The 22102-nt window shown below is 50.5% G+C and overlaps 1 protein-coding gene across 1 annotated transcript; it reads right to left on the bottom strand.

The window, feature by feature from the left end:
- Window positions 1–818: 818 nt before the first annotated feature.
- Window positions 819–22010, bottom strand: PTGS1 (prostaglandin-endoperoxide synthase 1). Its single transcript, XM_019731246.2, has 11 exons — window positions 21880–22010; window positions 21699–21788; window positions 14959–15075; window positions 14440–14580; window positions 14102–14245; window positions 11325–11506; window positions 11150–11233; window positions 9203–9449; window positions 6611–6897; window positions 3188–3335; window positions 819–1957 (listed from the first exon to the last, which is right to left on the bottom strand). The coding sequence occupies exons 1-11, from the start codon at window positions 21884–21886 to the stop codon at window positions 1602–1604; spliced, it is 1803 nt and encodes a 600-aa protein (XP_019586805.2). The 5' UTR covers window positions 21887–22010; the 3' UTR covers window positions 819–1601.
- Between the last annotated feature and the right edge of the window lie 92 nt (window positions 22011–22102).

Here is a 22102-nt window from a genome sequence, read left to right as displayed (position 1 = left end):
GGGTCATGTGCTCAGGTGTTAAGCTTCGGAGGGCAGAGAAAAGTGAGTTCGAAGGGAGATCACACTTACTATTTTCTTGTTTCTCGTCTGCTCTACCCCCACTGGAATGTGAGCTCCATACCTGCAGAAGCCTGTCTGTCTTGATCACTCACTGCTGCAACCCCAACCCTGTGACAATAACTGGTGTGTAGTAGGCAGTGAGGAAAATAAATATTTGTGACTGAACGAATAGCACGGAAGCAAGTTGGAGGCTTCACCCCAACTTCTGCCTTTGACCCTGAGTCAGACAGGCAAGCTCGGGCCTGGAACCGAGTCAAACCAGGAAGCAAGAGGAAGCTGGATGGGAGAAAGAGCACAGCTCTAGACTCAGCCAGACCTGAGTCCCCACCTGGCTCAGGCACCTGTGGGGCACGTCACGTGACCACCCTGAATCTCGGTTTCCTCTGTTTGGAAATGGGGATTTTTATACACCTCCTATCTACTGCTGAGGTGAGAATAAATGAGAATTAAATGTGTAAAGTTGGCACAAAGATGCCCCTCATCTCTGTTGTAGGCTCTGTAAGAGAGGGACTTGTTTTAGTCAAGACGGTGGGAGCTGAATGCTGCAAGTCCTGCAGTTGGGGAGTTGTGTGTTTTAGGAGAGCCTGGAGGAGGTAACGCCTAGCCCCCAGGAGTACATGAAGCATCAATGGTAGAAGTTCTAGACAGTCACAAGCCCCAGGGGTCCCAGTGGAAAGCCCTGTGCTGTGGCTAGGAGAAAGGTCATGTTAGTGTTGCCTCTGCTTCTAGGGATGGAATCAAAAGAGCTACATAGCAGGCAATTTGGAAAAAGAATTTTATTTGTTTCATGAAAAACAGCTGCCGTGAGTCAAGACCTGGATGGAGACAGAGCTCCAGTTGTTTCCAACCGATGGCCTGGAAAAAGCCCACCTTCTCCCTCTGTATCCTCAGACCAAGGTCTAAGTTGGGGCCCCAAGAAGAACACCCCACCTCCTTGGCCCCTCAGTGCAGGCACAGATTCAGGCAACACATTCTCCTTAGACATTCATTAGATTCTCCGGCTCTGTGGCTAGCTCACTGAATAGGAAAATGAATCAAATCAACATTCTAGACATTCAGCCCAGGACTAATCTAGCACACAAGCCACTATTCTGGACCTACAACCAGCAACACAACCTTCTAGATCGCCAATCAGAAAGTCAACATTCTGGACAGTCCCCCAAAATTCTAGAATGCAAAATTAGAACCCCCTAACTTTCTACATGATTGTATCAGGAGCTCCACATCCTAGAATGCCTATATTCCACATCAACCAGATATCGGACATTCTAGGTGTCGGCCAGAAGCCCAGTGTTTGGGCATGCCAGTGAGACCCACTCCTCACATTCTAGATGGTTAACCAGGAATTCAGTACTTTAGAATGACAAACAAGACCATGATATTCCAGACAATGGGGGAAAGACACGAAGTTTGAAATGTCAACCCTGATACTCTCGGTGCCAAACTAGAAACCGAACGCTTCAGACGGTCAACCCTGGCCTCAGCATTCTGGAAAGACAAGCACAAAACTCTCCCCTCCAGAATGCTGCTGCCCTGCCCCCTCAGAGCTCTGTGGATGGCCGCTCCACACCAGGGCCATCATCCTCGTGGGCGTCGGGCACACGGAACGAAACGTAGGGACAAGTCTTGGTGTTGAGGCAGACCAGCTTCTTCAGTGTGGCTGTTTTCACAAGGTTGAAGCCCATCTCGCCACCAAATGTGCTCGACTTCCAATATTCAGGAGAACAGATGGGATTCCCTAAGAGGCCCTTGAGGGAAAAGGGAGCCCCAATTTCTATCATACTCTCCCCAAAGATGGAGTTTGGATGGCACTTCTCAAGAAGCAGTCCCGGGTAGAACTCCAAGGCATCAATGTCTCCATATAGCTCCTCCAACTCAGCTGCCATCTCCTCCTCTCCTACAAGGTGGAGAAGCTAGAGTCAGAATCACGATATCATCCATTAAGGTTAATCTAGGGAGGGAAACTTCCAGGTCCATCTTTTTCTGGGAAGAATAAGAGACTTCAGAACAATTTAAGCAATGGAACACATACTCCAAAATCTGGCCTGGCTAATCAACCCTTCTCCAGGGCTGCATCTAGGGAAGGAATTCACTACTGAAGAAGGAGTCAAGGGCCTGGGTCTGCCCCAAGCAGCGTGTGACCTTGAGCAACTCATCTCACTTCTCTGTGCCCTAAGGAGCTGATCATTATAGCAGGTAGAAGCGACCCATCTGTTTCCTTCACAGAAAGGTTTTAAGGTCTTATCCTGGTCTAAGACCCTGCATTCTACTGGAACTCAGAGATGTAATGTAACTTGTCCGAGCTCACACAGAGATTGAGTGACAGCGTTCTTTTCACCCCTCTAGACTGTCATTGAGTTTCCCTACCTGTTTCCTCAAATCCACCTTCTGCAGGACACTAGTATGTACACAGTCATGGGTTGTGTCACACCCTCATCAAAACCCTTCAGTGGTCCCCATTGTTTGTAACAAGGGTTCCCAAACTTGCTGCCCAACAGCTGGGGATTGTCAACAACAATAACAATAACAACAGTACACACACACACACACACACACACACACACACACACACACACGAGTCTTGGGCACCACCCAGCTCTACCGAATCAGAATCTCTGGGAGACACATCTAAGATTTGGTATTTTTCATCAGTTAAAATCACCTAAGTGATTCTAGGTAGCTGGTCCATAAATGGGTATTTAGGAACCACTAAACAGAGTAAAACCCAAAATGTTTAGCATAGTATCCATGATTCTACACAATTTGTTCCCAACCTTCCATCACTAACCCCCGCCCACCCCACATAAGCCCCTTACTCCAGCCAACCTATGGCTATTCTCCCTGGTAGACTCATTCTTTATGACCTCTGTGCTTTTGTACTTTCTGTTCCTCTACCTAGAAGGCTCTTCCCTCTATTCTTTATCTGAAAAAATCCCTATTGATCCTTCTGACCCAGCTGAGAAGCCACCTTCTCTCCCCAGGTGAGGTTATTTGTCATCCCACACCCCCGTAGTCTTAATCACAGTGCTGGCGACAGGGATTGGCCCATTGTGTTTCCTCGATGTCTCCCTCACTTTCGTGCAAGTCCCTGGAGGGCAGGGATCACATCCAGGAAGCAGCTGCTCACCTGTGAACTCCTGGAAAGAGGTGTAGGGCTTCATGCCAAACCTCTTGCGGTACTCATTGAAGGGCTGCAGCCGCAGCTCTCGAGATTCCTTGATGACATCCATGGCCACGTACAGGACATGCTCATCTAAGTTCCTACCCCCACCGATCTGCCAAGAAATAAACACAGCTATGGTCTGAGAGCCGGGCCACACTGTCCTGGAGAAGAACTTCAGGTCGGGAGTCCTTCCTGAGCTAGGACGGAGAGCATGTGTCAGCCTAACCCTCACCATGCTGGGGACCTGACATCAGGCCTGCGACTCCATGCTTTCTCAGGGACCCCCTGTGAGTCTCAGCTTCCTCATCTTCAAAGTGTGGAGTGGGCCAAGGGGACCTCTGTAGTGGCTCACCAGCCACACTGTTCCCAAGCCCTTTGAATTTAGGTGAGAACCCCCAACATGTTGTTAAGGAAGCTTCTGGAACTATTAGGTTTAGCAACTAGGACTCTGCAGAGGAGATGGCCAGTATGGTCACAGCCAAGAGCTCAAGCAGAGGGGACAGGTATTCCAGCTTTGGAAATGAAATTTGGAGGGACAGAAGGCTCTCTGAGCTGGCAAGGGTTGGAAACAGGAGGATGGACGAATATTCTCTTGAGAGGCCAAAATTTTAGGGCTTTCCCACGATATTTTTAAAATTATACCTGGCAGAACTAACATGTGTCTGTCACTCTCCAAATCAGTTCTTATCATAGAATAGAGATGTTTACTCTTTTAAGGGGTTCTACTAAGGAATCTATTGCTATTGTTTTCATTCCCTATATCATCATATTGAGATTCAACAAAATTTACTGAGCATCTAGTATTAAAAAGTGAACCCCTAGTAACCAGCCACCACTAGGACAGAAACTCAGGCCTAGAAAGTAGAAAACAGAGTATCAAGTCACTCCATTCAGGCCAGATAAAGCCACTCACAGGAGCATAAGTGACTATATCTGTTTCTCCTTCCTGCTGGGAAGGGAACCGTCATAAGCTAGCAAGGCGGGAGCTAAAATCTTGCCAGGAAAACTATAATATATATAAACAAATTTAGCTTAACTAAACTTGGAGTTTAACTCCAAGACTAATAGGTGGTATAATATCTTGTGAATGAAGGGACAATGGGTCTCAAAGCCATTGGGTCACATTCATAAGTCCTGGGGGTGAGATAAAGAAAGCTCTAGAAAAAAAAAGAAAGAAAAAAAAAAACTCTGATTCATAACTATTAAGGAGCATTAGTCTAAAGAAAACTCTGTTGTTCAGATGAATTGAAAACGTTAATGCTTAAGAAAGAATTTGGATAGAACATATACAATTGCGTGGGAAAGAGGAAGAGCATATTTGGGTGAAATTATACACCTTGCATCAAAGCTGTCAGAGGCTGGTCCCAGTCTCGGCTCAACCATTTACAAGCTGTGAGGTTGTTGTGGTTGACCTGGGTGACCCAAAAAGATATGTTGAACTTCTCACTCCCAGCACTTACGAATGTGACCTTATCTGGAAATTGCTGTAATCAAGTTGAGGTCATATTCCATTCAGGTGGGCACTAGTCCAATAACTATTGTCCAGAGAAGAGGAAACACCAGAGACACAGGGAGAGCACCATCTTGGTACAATTATCCTACAATCCAAGGCTTGTTGGCAACACCAGAAGCTGAGAGAAAGGCGTGGAACAGAGTCTCCCCTTAAGAGAGAGCACAGCTCTGCCAGCACCTTGATTTTGGACTTCCAGCCTCCAGAACTGTGAAAGAATCAATTTCTGCTGTTTAACGTCACCGAATTTGTGGTCCTTTTGCAGCCCTGGGAAACTAACACAGGGACCTTGGGCAAATTACTGAAGCTAAGTCTCAGTTTCCTCCTGTGCAAATATGGGGGAAGTAAGAGCATCCACTTGATACGGTTGTGGTGAAATAAGCAAGATAAAGTATGCAAAGCAGATCTCACAATGTTGTCACATGATGACCCCAAGGTGGAGGCCATGTATGGTGTTTTATCACTTCTCATGCTCTCTTTAAAATCCGGAGAGTCAACACTCTTCTGTTGCCCTTCTCTCCCTTGTGTCAGAAAATAGCAGGGCTTTTCACACGCATCGTCATGGTCATTCCTTGAAAATTCTTTGGAAACCGTAGCTCCAAACAAAAGCTATTGTCTCTGTTCTTGTCTGTGTCCCCACAGAAAAGAGTGCCCACAAAGCAGCCAGCAGCTGCCCATTGGTGGCAGCATATGCCAATTTCAGTCAAATTACCAGGAAGAAACCTCAATTCATACGATACCACAACTTCGTGATAGGACAAGGATTAGAGCAAAACGGGATGAGGGGAGCTGAGATGGGAGCTTCCAAATATGGGGAAGAGGAGGGGGTTGGGTAGGAATTCCTGGGGAAAAGCCTGTATTAGTTTGCTAGGGCCACCATAGCAAAGTACCACCAACTGGACAGCTTAAACAACAGAAATGTATTTCCTCTGAGTTCTGGGGGCTAGAAGTCCAAGATCAAGGAGTCATCAGGTTTGATTTCATGAGGTCTCTCCTTAGCTTATAGATGGCCGTGTTCTCCCAGTGTTTTCCCTTTGTACATGTCTACATCCTTGTCTTGGCTTCTCATAAGGACACTGGTCAGACTAGGGCCCACCCAATGACCCCATCTAACTTGATAACCTCTTTAAAGACCCTGTGTCCACCTACAGTCACATTCTGAGGTACTGGGGGTTAGGATTTCAACATATGGATCAGTAGGGGGAACATTCAGCCCCAAACAGAGGCCTATGATTTAACAGACCTACTGTGTGCAGGCACTTTCACATCTATTACCATACCCTGAAAGTCCTCCTGGCCCTCAAGTTGCCATGCCCTCTGACCCCCAGGCCTTTGCCATGTTGTCCCCTCCACCTGGAACGTAGTCACCACTCACCATTAACACTACCTCTTTCCCCGGGAGAATCTTATCCATCCTTTGGATCTCTGCTCAAACTTCCCTTCCTTCTCCACAGTCCCTAACTCTGGCTCGGAAGACCCTCTCCGAGTTCCCAGAGCACTGCGGGCTTTCTCGTGGTTCCTAACATGTTCTTCTCATTCTGATCACATCAGAGAAGCACTTGGCACAGTGCCTACCACATAGTAAGTACTCAAATGATGATCGCTGTCATGTGACAAGTGCCCCCTTCTAAGGTGGAAGTGCTAAAAGGACAAAGACCCAAAGAGCACACTGGTTTTGTTCACATCACTGTATCCCCAGCAGCTGGACCAATGCCTGGTGTTACTGAATGAACAAGAGAATGAACGAAGGAATGCTAACAACCACCTTGTAGGAGCGACACTGTCCCCATTTTACAGAAAAGAAAACCAGGGTTTGGATCCAGGTCTGTTGGACCCCAGAGCCCACCTGCCCTCACCAAGGCTCCTCTGAGACTTACCCGGCCGGCTATCTGGCGAGAGAAAGCATCCACTAGGGCCTCGACCCCATAGTCCACCAGCATGGAGGTGTTGAACAGGAACTGCTCGTAGCTGTACTCCTGGGCGCCCACCTTGAAGGAGTCGGGCATGAGCGGGTGCCAGTGGTATAGCTGGTTGAACTCCAGGGCAATACGATTACGGTACTGGAACTGGCTGCTGAACAGCAGCTCTGGGTCGAACTTGAGCTGCAGGAAGTAGCCACTCAGCTGCTGCACGTACTCCTCAATCACAATCTTAATGGTCTCTCCTGGGAGGGAGTATGGGGGAAGGGTGAGCAGAGGACAACCATTTAGTCACCTGGCTTGGCAAGCAGGCCAGTTCCTGAAAAGTGCTTGCTTTTGCTTCTTCATTGCTGTTACTGTTGTTTCATTTCGTTTGGCCACGTTCACATTGGCTTTTTGTAGGGAGGTGTGAAAACAGAATTTTCTGTCTCAGGTTGGACTGACGTCCCAAATTAGGACCGCCACCTGCTCCTACATTACGAAGGGAGGTTGTGGGCCCCACTAACCAGAACATGCAAAGGAAGTGTCTGAGAACTGGTTCTGTGAGCCTTGGGTGGCCACCCTCCCATAACCCATTAAAAGAAGTTGGAGGGGCGGCCGGATGGCTCAGGTGGTTAGAGCGCGAGCTCTCAACAAGGTTGCCAGTTCAATTCCCCGTATGGGATGGTGGACTAAAGATTGAAAATGGAGACTGGACTTGGAGATGAGCTGCGCCCTCCACAACTAGATTGAAGGACAACGACTTGGAGCTGATGGGCCCTGGAGAGATACACTGTTCCCCAATATTGCCCAATAAAATAAAAAAATAAAAAGTTAGAGAGGCCACAAAATATGGAAAAATGGAGGTGAACTTAGGGTTCTCAGCATGCCCAGGAGGGTAATGTGGGGGCTTCGGAGAGACCCCTCTGTCAGCTGCTGTGGCAGCAAGAGAGGGACACTGAGGACAGAAGGTCAATCTAGTCCCAAATGTATTTCTTACATGTTCTTATATATCAGAATTCCTATGCATAGATTTTTTTCCCCCTCTGCTCCCTCAGTAACCAGCTACAAAGCAAAGAGTCAGGAAAGAAGCAAATTGAACATTCCACAACAAAATTAAAACCGATCATCTAGATACTAAAAGAAACAGATATTTTGGCCAATCAGCCATTAGATAAATTGGCTTTCAGCAAATTGATCTGGAGCCACTGGGTTTGCAATCAGCAGACCTGGGTCCAAATCCTGGCCTCACCAATTCTAGCCACCTGAGCTTGGGCCGCGTTACTTAATCTCTCTGAACCTCACTTTCCTTATCTGAGAAATGTGTCTTATAATAATATCAGTTCAGACTCATAGGGTGGCTGGGAGGAGTAGAGAACAAATGCATCTAAACTGCTTGGCACGGGGCCTGGTACAATAGGAAGTGTCAGTACATGTAGGCGACAAGCAGGAGCCTCAAGTGTAGGTGTGAAGGGAGAATCTCCTCCCCATGTTCGCACATCACAAAAGTTCAGACTAAGGCATGCAACCCCTCCCCACTCAGGAACAAGCCCCCCTGGTGATGTGGTAGAAGTAGCATGAACCTGGGTGGCAGCCAGACCTGAGTCAAGTCTTCCTCTGCTGAATGGTCTTGGAGAATTCACTTAACCTCTCTGAATCTTAATTTTCACCAGGGTAGTCATATGTGGTTCATAAGGTTGTTGGAGAGGGTTAACTGAAGTACTGGGTGTACAGCTGCATCTGCCCTGGTCACAGCTTCCTCACCAGTCAGCATGCTGAGCAGCCTCCTGCCATGAACTTGCCCTCTGTGATCAAGGTCTCTGCGAGGCCGGGACTTCAGAACCACCCCCTTCTTCTTCTTTAAGCTGTTTCTATCCCCAATAGCTGGCTCTTCCAGGCTCCAGGGAATCAAGCACTATAATTGGGACCAGCCACGGCCAGGGATGCCCAGAGGTGAGGGAAGGGGGTTACTGAGTCAGAGGGAACACGGTCTGGACAGGGGTGTCAGGGGCCAAGCTCCCAGGCAGGAAACGATCTGACATTTTAGGCTGCAGACTCGCCCCCGTAGGGGACACAAAAATATCCTGTCCATGAGTCACACAGAAGCTACCGAGCTCCAGGAAGGCAGACACACGCAGGGCAGGAAATGGGAGGATTCCTGAGGCTGGGCAAGCTGAGCTGGAGTTTGACCTGCACATACCAGCAGTGGCACTGTGTGCTGTGCATCTGAGTGCAATAGTGGGGAAACTGAGACTCAGGATGGCTAATGGAATTGGCTGCGAGTTACCCAGCTAATCCTCAACCACCACAGCCATCCATTTCCTGAAGGCCTACTATGTGCTGAGGGCATTCTCATTCATTTCAACAAGTCCTTACAACCATCATTATCCCCAGTGTCCAGATTTGAAAACTGAGGCTCACATAGAGGAAGGGAACTGCTCCAGGTCTCATAGCTAGTAAGCAGAAGAGATAGGATTCTAATCCCAGCTCTCTGTCCGCAAGTCCTCCATCTCCTGCTTCTCGGGACGGTGGGGATGACCTTCCAGGACAGGGCTGGTTTGGAGTCCTCACCGATAAGAATGAGGCGGGCCGTCTGGAAAAGCTGTTCATCGCCCCAGGTGGGGTGCTCAGCCTTCAGCAGGTCACACACACGGTTGTGCTCACGCAGCCAGAGGGTGGCGTAAAGCATGAGCCCAGGAAGCAGTCCAAACACCTCCTGGCCCACAGCCATCTGGCTCTGGGGCGGAATGCCCCGTGGGTAGCGCATCACCACACGTGCCTCTTCCACCGATGGCGGGTACATCTCTCCGTTCAGCATCTGTGGGATGGGGCCACCTGGCAATGAGGCAGAGCACCTGACCCTGACACAGCTGACACCCTCCCACTCCTACTTACAGTCGCCTGTGTCACACAGGGTAACTGCCCGTCCTTCCTAACCGAGGCCTGTTGACTCGACCTCCTAAATCTCTCTTAAAATGGGTCCCTTTCTCTCTGTCCCCACTACCACCACCAGCTTCCAAGCCACCCTCATCTTCCATCCTGACTCCTTTCTAAATGGCTCTCTGTGTCTTTTCCTGCCTCCAAACAGTTCATTCTCAGCACTGCAGCCCAAGCAATCCTTTAAAACACCCACATCTAATATCACACCCTGGCTTTACACCAAGTCCTCTCTCTCTGCTCTTGTAAAAATCAGAAATCCTTATCATGGCCCCACAGATGTCTCCGTCCTCACCCACAATCACTCAGGTATCCAGCAACACTTCCCTTCATCACTCCTTCGGAGGCACTCAAGCCCCTTCTCCTCTCCCAGCCTCAGCACATGCTGCCTGGAAAGCCCTCTCCCCTTCTTACCCCCCCCTAACTCCTCCTCAACCTTCACGCAACTCTTGGTTTATTTGCAACCTCCTAAGGAAGGCTTCCCCATCCTCTGAACACTCTCGTGGCTTCTCCCTGGTGGTGGTTATCACAAGTGTAATTGATTATATGGCACGTTCTTCATTCATTCAATAAACACACACCAAAGACCTACTATAAGCCAAGTACTGCTCTTAGCCCTAAGGATTCAGCCATGAAGTCTTTAGTTTAGTTTTCATTTGTTTATATTTTCACAGTTCAACATGGTAGCCACTCCACGTGTAACTATTGAGCAACTAGAAATACGGCTGGTGTGAATGAAGAACTGAATTTTTTATTTTACTTCACTTAGATTTAAATTTTAAAACTGATCCTTTCGCTACTGGAAAAAGCTTTAAGCACACTTAGGGCAACTGGGGCATGAGGATCTACTTCTCCAACCGTAAAGTTTATGAAATCTAAATACAGATCATATATCACCAATGAAAATTTGGCAGCCAAATTGAGGTGTGCTGTAAGTGTAAAATATAAATCAGGTTTCTAAGATTTAGCATGAAAAAAAAAAGGATGTGAGCTATTTTGTTAATTGTATATTGATTACAGGTTGAAATGATAATATTCTGGGTATATATGGGGTTAAATGAAATGTACTATTAAAATCACTTTCACATGTTCCTTTGAATGTGGCCACTAGAAAAATGTTAATTACATATGTGGTTCACATGATTTTTCTGTGAGACAGTACTAGTTCAGACAAAAAGGCTTCATGGAACTTGCATCTTAGTTTGTAGACCCTGATGGGCTGTGAGTTCCTCGAGGGCAGGGCCCATAATTATCACCGCCACTGCTCAATCACCTGTGCCAGGCACATCGTCGTTCCCAATTAATACAGCAGAATAATTAAATGAACAAAAGGAAACTGGAAATGCCCATCTCCTGATGCCTTAAAACCCATCCCCCAGGAGGACAGGAGAGGCCACTTCTGCTCCCCATCTGCTTCTCTTGTCTGGCACCTTATCCAGGGATTACTGTGTCTCCTCCTTGCACACACCTCCAGCTCCTGCAGCTGCCCCTCTCAGGACACCACCCAGGCCCCCCACAGCCTCTGCCAAGGAAGATAGTGGAAGCCCCTTCCCAGTGTCGCATCCCCGTGGCCAGCGTTACCTGGTACTTGAGTTTCCCATCCTTAAAAAGCCGCAGCTCATACTGCCGTTCCAGATTGTCTCCATAAACATGGCCGAAGTCTACCTGCAGACAGAGAGAGCCCACTCAGATCACGGGGTGCTGCCCCACTGGCAACAGCCTGCATGTGCCAAGCTAGGTCCTTCTAGGTACTCACCCCGTGGCCCAAGGCCTTGGTGAAGCCAGGACCCATCTTGCCAGAAGTTTTGAAGAACTGGTGGGTAAAGTGTTGTGCAAAGAAGGCAAACATGAGGTTGGTGCCTTGTGGGTCAGGTATGAACTTCCTCCTAAGCAGGAAGCGATGGCTCAGGAACTGGGCATCTGGTAACTGCTTCTTCCCTGGATGGCAAGTGGGAAAGAGCAGTGGCTGCCACCTGTCTGCATCTTCCTACCCAGGACCTCCTGGGCTCACCACACCAAACTGGTCCACACAGGAAGCCCAGAGAGGCCTCCACAGGACCACCTCCCTCCCGACAGGTGGCCCTGGCACCTTCTCTACCAAAAGAAACCCCTAGAAGTATATGTGGGTGAAATGGCATGATATTTGGACTTTGCTTTAAATTACTCCATAAAATATAATATAAGGTAAGAGGAGATAGATGAAATAAGATTGGCACATTGTGGACAAGTCTTGAAACCCAGAGATGGATACGTTATACTTTCCTCTCAACTTTTGTGTATGTTTGCGCCTTTGAAAAAGTTAAACAAAAAAAGAAAAGAAGTTAAACAAAAAGGAAGAAGAAAGGGGATAAAAAGAAAAGAACGTGTACTCCTGGGCCCTGGAGCAATGTAAGCCTGTGTTTGAAACTGGCTGTGCCATACACGGTATGAACAGAGATAACTCATTTCATCTCTCAATTTCCTCATCTACGAAATAGGGCAAATTTAACCTATTTTATGCAGCCAATTTGAGGAGTGCATGAGATCCTGTAAGCATGACAGAGAACTGGTGACGTGGTATCTTTTAAATCAAGGGTCAGATAACTTTTTCTGTCAAATCCATCTAGTCAATAGTTAAGGCTTTGCCAAGACACAGTCTCTATCACGTCTACTCAGTTTGGCTCTTGTTGGAAAAAAGCAGCCATAGGCAGTCCTTAGTAAATGTGACTGTGTTCCAATAAAGCTTTATTTACAAAACAGGGGTGGGCTGGATTTGACCTGTAGGCTACAGTTTGCCAACCTATTTTAAATGGTGCCAGTCTTTCTACGTCTGGGGTAAAGACAAGAAGACATCTTGAAGCAGGTCTTTGTATCATTTATGAGAATACGTGTTACGAGGCGTTCCTTAATTACGTCAATGCCAGAGGAATTGGCTCGCAGACAGGAACAATTAAATTTTTGTGTTCTCGTAAAGGCATCCTTTTCCAATACCTCACGTGAGGCTCAGTGTTGAAAGCCCATCGAGATCAACATCTCTTGGGATTGAAATGGCTGACTGACTGGTGCAGCCGTTATGGAAGGCAGTGTGGAGGTTCCTCAAAAACTTACAAATAGAATTGCCATATGATCCAGCAATCCCTCTCCTGGGTATCTACCCAAAAAATCTGAAAACATTTATAGATAAAGACACGTGTGCTCCAATGTTCATTGCAGCTTTGTTTATGGTGGCCAAGACATGGAAACAACCAAAATGTCCTTCGATAGATGAATGGATAAAGAAGTTGTGGTATATATACACAATGGAATACTATTCAGCGGTAAGAAAAGATGATATAGGAACATTTGTGACAACATGGATGGATCTTGAGAGTGTAATGCTGAGCGAAATAAGTCAGACAGAAAAAGCAGAGAACCATGTGATTTCACTGATATGTGGTATATAAACCAAAAACAACAAAAGAACAAGACAAACAAATGAGAAACAGAAACTCATAGACACAGACAATAGTTTAGTGGTTACCAGAGGGCAAGGGGAGAGGGGGTGGGGGGTGGGGGGTGGGAGATGAAGGTAAGGGGGATCAAATATATGGTGATGGAAGGAGAACTGACTCTAGGTGATGAACACACAATGGGATTTATAGATGATGTAATACAGAATTGTACACCTGAAATCTATGTAATTTTACTAACAATTGTCACCCCAATAAATTTAGTAATAATAATAAAAAAGAAATGGCTGACTGGTTTCCTCTAGCAGGAAAGGCTATCAAGCACTCCAAATGGAATCCACTAAAAGGGAAGTTGGAGGGAGTGGTCTGTACTCCCTAACCTGGAATCATCACTCAGAACGACACTGAGCAAGGACTGGTCCCGCAAAGTTCTGAAACCTTTGAAAGCACGCAACTTTGGGACTGCACAGGACCAGTGCTCAACAGCGACTCCATGTGGTGGGAACTGAAGTGATGGCAGCGGTGGACTGACACTTCTGTTGTCCTCTGTACTTGCTGCTGAATTGATGGTTCTGAATTGGGTAAACTCTCAGGTGTTTGGACAACCAGGAGTGAAGTGGGAAGAAGGCCTTAGGAGAAAGACTCCTACCAATGAGACCAAGTGGGGTGCAGGTAACGAATGAAAAAGAAAGAGGACTTTATATGTAAACTGCCCTGATGAAGCATGTAAAACTATTTACATTAGTGAAGAACCAAATAAAAAGCACACTATTACTCCCCTCCTACATTTCAACTTGTAAGTCACTCCCATCCCCGCAGGATCCCACCCATTCAGTAGACAAAGTTCAGGCAAAGAGGCACTCTGGAAATATAGAAATACTAGTCGGACTGCCACTGACATTCTAGGGAAACTCAGGCAAGACCTCCCATCACCCTTTCCTGTCCTCATTCTCCAGCCCTGTCCTCGTCTGAATAAGTCATATGTCTTGCCTTGGTCTACTCGTCTGTAAAATGGGTCAATAATGGCTCTTCTGCCTGCTTTTTCCCAAAAAAGACAACTGAGCACCCCCTGTGACCCCCAGGCCCCTAACCCCACCTCCATTACCTTTAGTCCCCATGGGCGTGGGGCAGTCTTGGGGCACAGAGGGCAGAACGCGAGTGTAATAGCTCATATTGGAGAAGGACTCCCAGCTGATGTAGTCATGTGCCGAGTTATAGGTGGGGGGGCTGGGGATAAGGTTGGAACGTGCTGTAGAAGGCAAAAATAATGGTGACAAGGGGATTCCCACCCCCAGTTACACCCCCTTCCCCACCTTCTCTTGGGTTGGACTTGTTTCATCTGGCATCAGAGAGTCTCCCCACCCACTGCCCTTATCAGAAGAATTCCAAGAACTAGCAGTATTTTTTGCTCCCCCAGATTAGGGGGCCCTACTTGCCACCCACCTGTGAGTACCAGGCGCATGAGCATGTCTCGGATGAAGGTGGCATTGACAAACTCCCAGAACCAGCGCCCATGTGTCAGCAGGAAGTGGAGGACAGAGGGGCTGGGCCGCAGTGAATTCCGGAGCCAGGTCCATAGCTCAGCTGCAGGGGACAATGGGAGCCGCTCAGTCGGGCCCTCCTGGCAGGACCAGAAGTAGCCAGTTGCAGATGGGAACTGGGAACGAGGGCCAGAATGGAACAGGGCAGAACATACGGGGCTGGGGTCAGGGGGCTGTGGTTAGGATGGGACCTTGGGGGTGATGAAACATGACAGAGCCAGAACCAGATATGAGGACAGCGGCCAGGGCCAGGGAATGAGGTCAGGCTGGTAGTGAAGACTCACCCCAGAGCCCAGAACCAGGGAGTGAGGGCTGAGGTCAGGGACAGTGTCAGAGATTAAAGCCAGGCAAGGAAGAGAATGGGGCCATGGCCAGAGACAAGGGCAGTCAGTGGGGGAGTCAGAGGACGAGCCCAGCTCACGGATGGTACAGTTGGGGCCGGAATAGCCCGTGCGGGTGCAGTCACACTGGTAGCCGTCACGGCCAAAGCGGACACAGATGCCCTGGTGCTGGCACGGGTAGTAACAACAGGGGTTCACTGTGGATAAGAAACAGATCAGAGGAAATCTCTCGCTGGGGCCAGAGGCATGGACTCAAGGGACAGCGCTGTCCTGACTCACTGGACTTCAGGGTTCCCCTAAGGGCCTGTCTGTTCCCACAGCCCCGCCGTTTCTAGGCCCTTCTCTGGATCTTCAGCGTGGCCCTCATCTGGGCCCCCAGGGGAAGTCCCCCCTCCCTCCTTGCTGCCACCAAAAGGGGACAGGGGAAGAGTCCAGGTCCCAGGTTGTGACATTGAAGTCTAGGAAACAGCTGATAAGATGCTGCAGCCACAGGCTTCTAGAATGTTCACTTCCTGCCAAGTCAGAGCCCAGCACCACGGGCAAGATTTGTGGAGTTCAGAAAGGGACCAGCTGGGGAGTTCTCTCACACCAGCCCCCAGTCTCTTGGCATCTGGATACTAGGCAGAGGAGATCACCCAACAGCCCTCTATTTTTACAAAGCAGAAGGAAGAGTGGGTATCATAATGAGCACTTGCAGATGGGGAATTGAAGCTAAGAGGAAACCCAGACGGGTCACTCAGCAAGTCACAGCAGACAACTGCCCATGCCTCTACTTCCACTCCACCTCACAGACTCAGCAGTCAAGTCCCAGTGGGAAAGTTTCCCAGAACCCTGAAGACAGAGTATTAGTTTTAGGGCCATCTCACTTTCCTCAGCTCCCATCCCTGACAGGCCCAGCTTTGGCCCACGTCAGGGGGTCTGGGCTTGAGGATCTTGAGGTAGGTCAGGGACCAAGGGAACATGAGACATGTGGCAGGAAAAATCTCCTGAGGGAGTGAATGGAGCTTGAGTATCCACCCCCGCCTCCTGGAGAAACCCCCACCAGGAAGTGCCTCCTTATGTCTAACCCTGACCTCACCGACCACAGCCCCCTTACTCATATCTGCACTGCTTCAGTGATTCTTTAAGAGCAAAGTCAGAAACTCCTCAGAGCTCGCTCCGTGCTCATTCACTGCTCAGCAGGGGAAACCAAGGTTCAGAGAGAGCTGGCAAGTTGGCCAAGGACACAGGACAGAGCAGGGCCTCCTACAGACCCAGGGCTCCTGGCTCCTGGCACGGGCTGCTTCCCCGGCCTCACACAGAAAACACCAGGTTCCCCTCTGCAAACATACTTCCTTATCTAGGCCCAGAGCCAATGGTATAGGGAAATTCTCCTCTTTGTGCAACTGATTAGAAAGGGTCAAGAGGGTAGCAAGAGGCGGGAGAAGCCTGGGAAGTCATCTCAGGGTGCTGTGATCAGAGAGCATGACCCTGGGCAAAGCCTGACGCCCCTCACTTCACAGCAGCGGTCCTGGGCAAGAGTCCTCCTGGCCCCCACCTGAGAGAGGGCCCCCAGCACCACCACCACCCCCACCACCCCTCATACCCCACACCCTCACCCCCACCCATCTGCCTACACACACACACAAACAAGAAGCAAATCACAAGAATCATGCAAATAGTTTTGCTTAAGCCCTGGTGGCTCCCCATGCCCCCACAATGGCATCTTTATGCCATTCGGTAGGGAGGAGGGGCCAACGGAAAGCAGGCTGGATGAAAGGCCTTATCAGGCTGACACAGGCAGGCAGGACCCAGAGCAGGGACCTGGCAGGACCCTCCTCCTCCCACAACCACAGGCCCAGCAACGCCAAGGAGCCTCAGGACCATGCCCGTAGCTGGCTCAGGAGTCTGAAACTCTCCTCATTGATCCCTCCCACCCAGGACACTCTGCTCACCTGCTTAATTCACCTGCCCCAGAGCCCCACTGTCCAGATCCCAACCCTGGCACACAAGGCCCTCTCACCACCCAGCAGGCCAAGTTTCCCTACCCCTCCCGCAGTGGGGATCTCAAAAGGATCTCAAGAAGTCATTCCAGCTCGTTCTGTGGCAGACCCTCCCTTGTCCCAAAGTCAGAAAGCTCTTCTTCCTTTACCCAGACTGCTTCTCCTCCCTAACAAATTTCCTCCAAATCGACCTGATCCTCCCCCCTGAGCTCACACCTTGCCTCCCCAGAAAGCATCTCAGGAATGTTAACTGCTCCCTCTGTCTCACAACCCAGCTCCCTGTCCCACTTCAACCTGCTCTTCTCCACCATAAGCCCCCAAGTAAAGGAGCCACACTTTCCCCAACTTTCTCCTCCATGCATGCAGCTGGGGCTCCACCCAGGTCCTGGAGAGAACCAGCCACCCAAAGGATCCAGATAGGGTGGCCAGAGCTCAACAAATGTTTGTGGAATTAATAAAATGAAGCGAGGAGACTGGCCACCTCTAGCTTGGGCAAAGACACCTCTCATCTTCCCAGCCCTGGGCCACTGGCTCGCAAGTCTAGCGTGAAGGCTTCCGGTCCTAGCCCAGAGTCCTGCCCCAGCAGGCAGCGGAGCTCCCTCCCCTGCCAAGAGAGGCCGTGTGCCCAATGGAGGCCCCTCCCTCCCTCCGGACTGGCTGTCCAACTTTCCCTCCCTCCTCCTGCACAATCTTTCCATAAACACCAGCAGCCCCAGGGCAAGAAAAGTTCTCCCCAGCAAGGACAACAGCTGTCTGAGGGCCCCAGGGTGTCAGAGAGGAGACTCGGAGCTGCTATCCTGGGGGTGAGCCTCACCACAGCGGGGAAGCCAGGGCTCTAGCTGACCTGTCCACAGCCTTGCACAGCCACCACTCAAGCTTATCTGCTCAGCATTCCCTAGGAGACGTGGGTGCCCTCCACACCCTCCTCCGCCCCCCACGCGAGGTTCAGGAGGCAGGAGACTCACCCAAGCCTCACTGCTTTGAAATCCCAGAGCCAAGTCTCACTCTTCCCCTCCCTTCCTCCTCCTAGAGATTTCCAGGCCTGGATTTGGGGAAGGGGTGGGGGTGGGGGGAGAGTCACTTTGATCCACAGCCTGGAAATGATCCCAGGTGAAGAAGGTTTGTCACCCTTCCTTTGAGGTGAACCCGAAAATCCTACATGAATGAAATCAGCACTCCAGAGGGATCACCATCCCCTGCCACCACCAGAGCTCTGGGAACGATTCACAAAAGAAGGCCTTCCTTCAGTCTAACTTAAATCCCGCATGCTTTCATGCCAGCCCAGTTCTGGGCTCAGTGGACAGCACCTTGTATAATAAGCCATCAAGAAAGAGAACTGGGATGGGAGAGGGGGACAGCTGGTTAGCTCAGTGGGTTAGAGTGCGGTGCTCTTAACAACAAGGTTGCTGGTTCGATCCCCACGTGGGCCACTGTGAGCAGCGCCCTCCACAACTAGATTGAAACAACTCCTTGACTTGGAGCTGATGGGTCCTGGAAAAACACACTTAAAAATATAAATAATTAATTAATTTTAAAAAAATAAAAAGAAAGAGAACTGGGGAGATGCAGGCACCGAGGCCAGTGTGTCTTGAGTTCCCACACCCGGCACAGGGCCTGGTACCAAGTAGGTGCTGGGAAAAGATGTGCCAGAGAGTGGCTACTTTTACTGGCTGTGTGTCTTTGGGCAAGTCCCTTCTACCCTCTGGGCCTCGTTTTTCTGTATATCCCAGAAGTGGGCGGAGCAGGCAGGCTCTAAGGAGACCTCCCTTTACGCCCCCACTTCTTCTCTCCTCTGAGGGAAGACCGTCTATCCCTCTCCATTATTTGTGTCAGTGTAGACGCCCCAGCCCCACCAGCAGACAACCTTGTAACTTGCCTTCACTTGAAGAAGCCACCCCATCGGTGGGCTTGATCAGCATGCCCATATGGCACACATTCCCACAGACAACGACTGTCCAGGAGCGCCTGCCTCCAGAACTTTCTGAGGATTCAGGCAAGGAAATGTCCCCCAGCCCAGAAGTCAGGCTCCGGACACAGTGGGGGAACACCAAATTATCCAGGATGCAGAGGCACCAGGCAACAAGAGGCTGGACTGAAATCCCATAAGAATAATATTTAGAGAAGCTCCAGGGACTTGGCAGCCACAAAGAAAGAAAGGGGGGCCCTGACAAGCCAGACCTGGGCCCCAGTCCCTACACCCAGCCAGGTTGACAGCCAGAGGCCAGACACCACCACACCAGGCTCCAACAGTTGGGCCCACAGCTGGAAGAGCACAACTGGAGAGGAAGCTGTGTCCTAGCCCACAGACACAGCTGGCTATAAATAGCAGGCAGCCTGCAGCGGGTAGCGAGGAGGCCTTAGCATCCCCATATGCCAGGGTTAGCTGGCCTCAGGCCCCTCCACCTGGCACGGAGGTCGTGCCCTATTCTTAGCCAGGGAGAGAGCACGACGCCAAGTTCAGGAGCTGGAGGGGATGAACTTGAGCAGTAAGGATCACCTTCCCCTCCAAAATGGAGTCCACCTCTTACACCACAAAAGAGGCAGAAGCAACATCCTCCCCCGCCACCTGCCCTCAGGTGCGTGTACAGCCCTCATTTCCCAGGGGATCAGCATTTGCTGTTCCTCTGGGGGCAAACACAGGCTTTAGCTTCCCGTGGGAGGTACCCAGGTGCCTAGGACCTCAATTCCCCCAAAGACTTGGAAGTACAGCCCAAACATCTGCCCCCATACCCAACTTGTCACTGTTCTTTCCTTAACCCTTGAAAAAGCCTCCTTAATGGTTTCTCACTTCCAGTCTCACCCCTAAGGCATCCCTCCCATCCACTCTGCCCATTACCCTCAGGCCCAAGGCCCGGTCCTCACCTTGGCCGCCAGCACCCACATTTTGCCCCACTGTTCTCTACACTTCCATCTGCCTCCCATGGTTCAGACTTCGTGCTTCAGCTCCTGCCATTGCTTCCACCAGGAAGACCCTCACAGACTCTCACAGTGCTTCTGCTCACTCACCCCCTCCTCAGCGTCCAGGTGACGTGTCACCACCTCTGACAAGCCTCCCTCAATTCCTCAGGCTTCAGAGGCAACTGCTCCCTCCCCTGTGTATCGCTCCATCATGGCCCTGACCCCCTTGGATGACAGTCTGTTGGATTTTCTGTTTCCCCTATCAGACTGGGAGCTCTTCCCAACTCTGTGTCTCTAGACTCGGAGACCAGCCAAACACTAGCATAAAGAAAACTTTCGGGAATGTTTGTGGAGTGAAAACAACCATTCCGTTTAAACATATAACAATGTAAAGATAAGTAGAAAGGCAAAAAACAAAATGGCACAGCCTATGGCTCATTTGGCTAGAGAACAGACACAGAAAGCCAGGCAGGGTGAGCTGTGGATACCCCAGGGGCCTGGATGGGGCCAAAATGAGCCTCAGAGGAAGTGCTGGGCTGATCCAGGAGCTGACAAGACCCATCACTGGGGCAGCCTAGGCAGCCCTGGCTCTGCTACTGGGGTCTCAGACAAGTGGGCTCACCTCTCTGGGCCTCAGAGCCCCCTTCTGTAGAATGGACCCATCACATCTCCCTGGCAGGGCTGTAGTGAGCACCAAAGAAGTGAACACCTCCAGCCGGGCTTTGTAAACTGAAGAGCTGGCCGCATGAGTCTGCCTCCTCTTCTTCCCAGGAACTAGACTTTTGCTCATACCCTTTGTTCTTGCCTAGAACGCCCTCCATCCTCTCCCTGGCTTCCCCAAAAGCCACCCACTCAAACCCTCTCCCCCAGGAAACTTGGTCTGATTCCTTTCTTCTCTCCTTTGAGCCCCAAATCCCCAGAGCATCACAACAGAAAGCTCAGACCCCTCCGCCTCCCACCTTCTCTTGCCCCCATTTTACAGATGGGAAAAGGAGACTCAGAGGCAGATGGGCCTTACAGGGGTGGAGGAAGCCGTGTCTAGGCATTGCACACGTGCACACAGACACAAACATGCACACACACGTGAACACACACGCACACACACGCACAGAAGCAGTAAGCTGGGGAAGGCAGGTTGGCTGAGGGAGGAGCTGAATTCTTTCACCTCAAACTTGGTATATGCATGGTGGTGGGCAGGGGTGTTGGCATTTTACAGGATCTGACTTTCCCCATCATCTTTGGGCTGATGAAACCAGGGTCCACTTGGGAGTGGGGCAACTCTCTGTGCAAAGACCTTGCAAAGTGCCTAAAGTCAGATAGACCCAAATTCAAAACCTGAGCCTAAGCTTGGGGGAGTTACGGCATCTATCTGAGCCTCAGTTTCCTCATCTGCCCAGTGGGGGCCTCATAGGTCCAGGGAAGCACCCAGCTCTGTAAATGTATTTCCACCTCCCGTCTTCCCAGAATGACTGATGTGCCTCGGTCGTCACCAGGAGAGATCTTCTCCACCAGGGCTGGGAATCCGGATGGGTCCCCAGAAAATTAGATGCTGGAGAAAGGGAACTCACCAGCCACTTTCTCCACAGCAGCGTCTGCTGCTTCCTCTAAAAGAGGCCCCCACAGGAAGTGTTGGGGAACAGGGGACCCAGAACAGGTAGAGGGGTCTGGAGAGGGTCTGTCCCTTCTTCCAAAGTGAGCAAGAGTTCCGGTCTGCCTTACCCCAAAAAGAGCCCTGGAGCTCCCCCTAGCCAAGGCCACACTCGCCAGGGGGGTCTTCAGAGAGCCCCCACCCCACCAATAGATTACGCTCCCTCCCCCCTCCCAGGCACCGCGAACAGAAAGGGGAAGCTTGGCTAGCGGAGAGGAGAGGAGGGAGAGGGGGCCCTGCCAGGGGCGCAGGATCCGGGGCTCCCCGGGGCACAAAGAGGGAGGCCGCCTACCCGGAGGGGGCTCCCTGGGGTCCGCAGCTAAGACCGGGGACGGCAACAGCAACAGCAGGAGCAGTGGGAACTGGAGCGAGAAACTCCGCCCTGCAGGGGGAGAGAGATGAAGGGCTGAGACTGGCATTCAAGGCTCCTCCAGGAGGCAAAGAGGGTTCCTGGGGCACGGGGCGGGACTCACGGCTCATGGTGCCATGGGGCGGCGGATAGGTGCGGGATACACAGACTTCTGGAATCTTGCAAGCGTCTCTAACTCTGAGCTGGCCAGCCTCGCGCTCTCGCTCCCCACCCCATTCCCTGGCTCCACCTCTCCAGCCGCTGTCACCTCGGCCACCACCACCCACTTACTTCCTCTGCTCCCGCCCCAGCCAAGACATTCTATTAATTATTCTATGATTGCTACT

Source organism: Rhinolophus sinicus, linkage group LG04 (assembly GCF_036562045.2).
Source record: "Rhinolophus sinicus isolate RSC01 linkage group LG04, ASM3656204v1, whole genome shotgun sequence".
NCBI classification, from domain to species: domain Eukaryota; kingdom Metazoa; phylum Chordata; class Mammalia; order Chiroptera; family Rhinolophidae; genus Rhinolophus; species Rhinolophus sinicus.
Note: the sequence above shows the minus strand (reverse complement) of the source record. Positions and strands in the feature narration are given on the sequence as shown.

Excerpts from the sequence above, each read along its gene's own strand:
- PTGS1 (XM_019731246.2), bottom strand. Across the intron at positions 11,507-14,101 it reads CACGCCCATGGGGACTAAAG|GGAAGAAGCAGTTACCAGAT; the intron begins GTAATGGAGGTG and ends CTTGCCATCCAG. Across the intron at positions 9,450-11,149 it reads ATGGGAAACTCAAGTACCAG|ATGCTGAACGGAGAGATGTA; the intron begins GTAACGCTGGCC and ends CCCATCCCACAG.